The sequence below is a fragment of the Cebus imitator genome, unplaced genomic scaffold (genome assembly GCF_001604975.1).
Source record: "Cebus imitator isolate Cc_AM_T3 unplaced genomic scaffold, Cebus_imitator-1.0 Scaffold82, whole genome shotgun sequence".
NCBI lineage: Eukaryota > Metazoa > Chordata > Mammalia > Primates > Cebidae > Cebus > Cebus imitator.
In genome coordinates, this window is record NW_016107397.1 from 7321392 (window position 1) to 7326885 (window position 5494).

A 5494-nucleotide genomic window follows, 5' to 3' on the forward strand; every position below is an offset into this window, starting at 1 on the left:
TCCCTCATCTGTTCCAGGAATCCCATTTTTCTCCTTTTCAGTTTGTTTTCTATCTAAGTACTGCTCTTTGGGCTATAATTGGTTGACTCGAGTGAAATAGAGTTCTCCCTGCTCTGTCCTTTTTATGGTCATGCAGGAAAATGCATTAAAGGAAATTTTATAGACTTAATTGCATTTAATTTTAAAAATAAAAGATTGAAGATAACTCTTACTACTTGAACATGATAAACTACAAAAAGAACTGAGTAAAGACGAAAGAAATAATAGAAGGTGAAAAAAATTTTAATTTATGTCTTTGATAATTATAGTAATTAACATTTATTGAGTTCTTAATATGTACCAGTCACTTTTCCAAGTGCTTTAATGGATTAACTTATGTTTCAAATAGCCTTGTGATATGTATGTGCCGTTATTATCATTTTACAGAAAAAACTGAAGCACAGAGAGGTTAAGTAACTTGCAAGATATTTCATAGCAAGTAGCCAACCTGGGAATCTGACTTCAAAGCTTACTCTCTAAATATATGTGTTTCTATTCTCATAATAACAAAAACGGTGGGGTTTTTGTTTTGGGTTTTGGTTTTTTTTACGGGGGGTGGACAGTCTTGTTCCTGTCACCCAGGCTGGAGTGCAATGGCGTGATTTTTGTTCACTGTAACCTTCGTCTCTGGGCTCAAGTGATTTCCCGCCTCAGCCTCCCGAGTTGCTGGGATTACAGGTGTGTGCCACCATGCCTGGCTAATTTTTTTTTTTTTTTTTTTTTTTTTTTGAGACACAGTCTCACTCTGTTACCCAGGCTGGAGTGCAGTGGTGCAGTCTCGGCTCACTGCAACTTCCCCCTCCTGGGTTCAAGTGATTCTCCTGCCTCAGTAGGAGTAGCTGGGATTATAGGCATGCACCACCACACCTGACCAGTTTTTCTATTTTTAGTAGAGACGGAGTTTTGCCATGTTGGCCAGGCTGGTCTTGAACTCCTGACTTGAGGTGATCCACCTGCCTTGGCCTCCCAGAATGCTGGGATTACAGGCATGAGCTACCACGCCCAGCTGCCACTGCCTATTCTTGTTAGCCATGCTGGGAAGAAAGTTGAAACTGTTAAATGGCATTTGGGGATTGCCTGTTTCAAGTATTATTTTCCATTTATAGAGGTAACCTTTCCCTTTCTCAATTTGTAGGCCTTTTCCGATGCCATTAAAAAATGGCAGGAGCTATCACCAGAAACCAGTGGAAAAAGGAAGAAGAGAAAAGAAATGAATCAGTATTCTTACATTGATTTCAAGTTTGAACAAGGTAATGCAAACCATGTTGCTGGCAGTGTGTAGCTGCAACGCTGTACCTTTTCTTCCCACAGACAGTGAAGGAAGCCATGCTGCATGTGTCTGCCGAGCATCTGACCAGGCCAGTCTAAGGAGTGACTGACAGCGACTACTTTCACAGCACATCAGAATTTTTAGAAAGTGGCTGCACTTGTTGGCTTCCTTCTTCGTACTTAAGATAAACTATGACAGAAAAAATTTGTGTGCTGTTAGAAAATTTATGTGTGGGAAGATATTTGGGTATGCTGTTAAGCTTGGGGGAAAAAACTGGTCTTGAAGGCTTGATGATAATTGGCTGTATTATTAGATAAAAACTACCCGGACTTATGCATAAGGGCTTACTGCAGAGGGTCACTTACGCACCTGAGAGAATTATAACATTTTATCTGAGTTGCTTGTACCCAGTAAAGGAGTTTACTACAACTTTTTCTAGAGATCATGCCATAAACAGGAACATTTCCCTTTCCTTTTCTCTTGCGTTTCTGTTACATGTGTACTTAATTACTGCACTTGATTTCAGGTATGACTAAGTAGAAACTTGGGTAACTGTAAAGTTGGAAAGAATTTGAATTTACTATGAACTCTTCAGTAGCTAAAAGAAATTCCCTTAGGCTATGACTCCTGAGGTTGCTAAGCCAAACTGTGCAGCAGTGCTCTGCTAACATGACATTCTCCCTGGCCTGTGGCAGAATGTAGAACTAGGGACAGTATGCAGGTGGGTTTTCATTCAGCCAAATTTACCCAGAGGTCACAACAGGCATCCTTGGGCGTAGCCATACAGCATTTGTGTCTGACTTCAGTGGTGGAGAAAGTACTACTTTGCAAGATAGTTTACTCCCTTGTTGGTCAACTCTATCTTTTAGACAGTTCTTCCTTTATATTAAGTCAGTATATACTTTCCTCAAATGTCCTGCCATGGTGGTTGTTCTTGCCTTTTACCACTGTACAGTGGTGGAATCTGGAGTGACAGATTCTGGCTGTTTCCCCTTCATCAGCCTGACTGCCCTTCTCCCCTTCCCTGTGTGCTCTTCTCTAGCTTGTCAGGGTCTTTTTGAAAGTTGGGGTGTACAAGACGGGACATCATATTCCACATGAGGTCTGCTCATATTCAGCCTTGGTCTTTGCACCCACATTGCTGTCAAGTCATGCACCTCTAGGTTTTGCTGCATCTCACATTTTTCCCTGTAAACTTCATTTTATTTGGTTCAGTCCCTTGTTTTAGGAATAGCACTTTAATACAGATGCTGATTCTTAAATTGTACTTATCAGATAATCTTTTTTTTTGAGACTGAGTTTCACTCTTGTTGCCCAGGCTGGACTACAATGGTGCGATCTTGGCTCACTATAACCTTTGCCTCCCGGGTTCAAGCAATTCTCCTGCCTTAGTCTCACGAGTAGCTGGGATTACANAGTACGTAGGCATCAAAGACGCTCGCTTCAGAAATATCCCTGACTGCTGCGGCCTCCACTATGTTTCGAATGACGAATTTCTTAATGGCCTTGTCCTTGGGCACGCATCGGGCACAGTTCGTGCAGCGAATAGGCTGAACATGGCCGCGGCCCTTTTTGGCACGACCGTTGTTCCTTCTTTTCTTTGTCATTTTGGAAGCTCGCAGCAGAGAAACCTAATTTTTGTATTTTTAGTAGAGACGGGGTGTCACCATGTTAGACAGGCTGGTCTTGAACTCCTGCCCTCAGGTAATCCACCTACCTCAGCCTCCCAAAGTACTAGGATTACAGGCATGAGCCACTGTGCCAGGACCCAAAAAGTGGTTTTCTGAAGAAAAAGTTTAAATTAAACTAGTGAGAATGAGCAAGAGAAAAGGAGAATCAAAATAAAATATATTGGGAACCAGATGGTAAATGTTAACATCAAGAGATGACCAATAAATTGAAAATCTAGATGAGATAAAGTTTTCTAGTAAAACATAATATGGCCAGACAGTGTGGCTCACACCTATAATTCCAGCATTTTGGGAGGCCTCAAGACTGGTGGATTGCTTGAGCTTAGGACTTCAAGACCAGCCTGGACAACATGGCAAAATCCCATCTCTACAAAAAATACAAAAAAATTGGCTGGACTTGGTGGCACCTGCCTGTATAGTCTGAGCTCCTCAGGAGGCTGAGGTGGGAGGATCGCTTGAGTCCAAGAGTTGAGGCTGCAATGAACTATGAATGTGCCACTTCACTCCAGCCTGAGCAACACAGCAAGACTCTGTCTCAAAAAAAAAAAAAAAAATCATAAATTACCAAATCAGCAAAAGAAATACAAAACCTGAGGAGATCAATTATACATCGGTTGTCATTCTGCTTTTATTCTCATGTTATAATATACTGTGGTGAATATAGCCTCTATTCCTTCAGCCCCTTATATATTTGAATGCTTTCAAAATAAAAATGATTGAAAAACATTCAGCACCTTTGCACCCACCAGAATGGCTAAAATTTAAAACTGATGATAGGTATTGGTAAGGACATGGAGAGACTGGAACTCACATGCATTGCTGATAGAGGAAGGGTGTAAACAGGTACAATGGAAAACTGGTATTATTTTCTGATAGGCTGAAAGTCAGCCTATCCCATGATCAAGCAATTCCCAGCTACATTGTGGACATACATTCACCAACAAATAGCTATAAGCAGCACTATTCAGACTAACCCAAAACAATAAACCCATGTCCTCAGTAGCGAAATAGATAATAAATTGTGGTATATTCACATAGTGCACTTCTGACAGGAGATGCCTTCCAATTGGAGCATAAACAGAGGGAAAAAACCAGAAAGATCAAATAAGGGGTGGTAGGTTGGCAAATGGTATGAAGCTCAGTCTTTCCAAATGGTAAAATGTGATACAGAAATCATGAAACATGCCACCAGAGAGCACAAGGTGGAGGATGAGGCCCGGAAAAAAGGACATGACTGATCCAGATTCCTAACACACGCTTGTCTGCATGCTTTTGCATTGTCATATATCTTCTAGGTGACATAAAAATAGAAAAGAGGATGTTCTTTCTGGAAAATAAGCGGCGACATTGTAGGTCCTATGACCGGCGTGCTCTCCTCCCAGCTGTGCAGCAAGAGCAGGAGTTCTATGAGCAGAAAATCAAAGAGATGGCAGAGGTAGGAAGATGTGCTCTGGTCTTGGGATGTGTTTCTGGGGTTCTAGTTTGCTCTCAGAGTTTAGTTAGTACAAAACTGTCTTTTAAGATTTCCCTTTTCTTTAGAGAGTGATTAACTTGGATATATAAAACATTTTTAAAATTTAAAAAAAGCTGGGTTTTGTCATAATAATTATGTTTGTGGTTTCATAAATCAGATTTATGTTAGAAAATCAAAAATTTTAATTGGAGCTTTGTGTATCTTTTTCACCTCCTCCCTCAACCTCTAATGGAGAAAGAGATTCCATTTCTCTCTTAAATTTTTCTAAATATAGGATCAAATGTGCAAGTCAGCTGGAATGTATATATTGGCTGTTTAATAAGTATCTTCTAGACCAATGGCTTCAAAGTGTGACCCAGAGATCCCTGGGTTTTCCAAGACTCTTGGAGGTCTGGGAGGTCAAACCTCTCGTAACTATGCAAGACATTACAGTGGCCCTTAAACAACATGAGGGTTAGGAGTGCTATCCCCCTATGCAGTTGAAAGTCTGCATATATTGTTTGACTGCCCCAAAGCTTAACTTTGAACAATTTAACTGTTGACAGGAAGCCTTACCCATATAACAGTCAATGAACATGTTTGGTATGTTTTGTGTATTACAGGCTGTATTCTTACAATAAGGTAAGCTAGAGAAAAAAATGTTACTAAGAAATTGATAAGGAAAATATACTTACTGTTCATTAAATGGAAGAGTAGATCAGCATGAGAAGGCCTTTATCCTCATGGGCTTCACGTTGAGTAGACTGAGGAGGAGGGGTGTGTTGATTTTGCTGTCTCAGGGTGGCAGAAGCAGAAGAAAATAAGCACATAAGTGGGTCCCTGCAGTTCACACCTGTGTTGATCAAGGAAAACTGTGTTTGCTTTTTTACCGTATTGAATTTGTACCAGCAGAACAAAAGCAGTGTTACCTTGGCATGTATCAGTCCAGTGGCACAGAGCCATTCTTATCATCATTGTTTTTTTCACCACCATGCTCTTATATTTTTAAGACATACCAGTTTCACCTAAAAATGTCTTTTT

At 40.5% G+C, this 5494-nt stretch overlaps 1 protein-coding gene across 4 annotated transcripts in view; it reads left to right on the forward strand.

Moving 5' to 3' along the window:
• RNF216 (ring finger protein 216) overlaps positions 1-5494 on the forward strand; it is a 166622-nt gene that overhangs the window by 53295 nt on the left and 107833 nt on the right. For all 4 annotated transcript variants that reach the window (XR_005201115.1, XM_017533820.2, XM_017533822.2 and 1 more), the window contains exons 8-9: positions 1175-1289; positions 4296-4435. Coding sequence is in view for 3 of the 4 variants with exons in the window: in XM_017533820.2 (XP_017389309.1) it covers positions 1175-1289; positions 4296-4435 (255 nt within the window). In the remaining variant the exon portion in view is untranslated. The remainder of the gene's footprint in view (positions 1-1174; positions 1290-4295; positions 4436-5494) is intronic.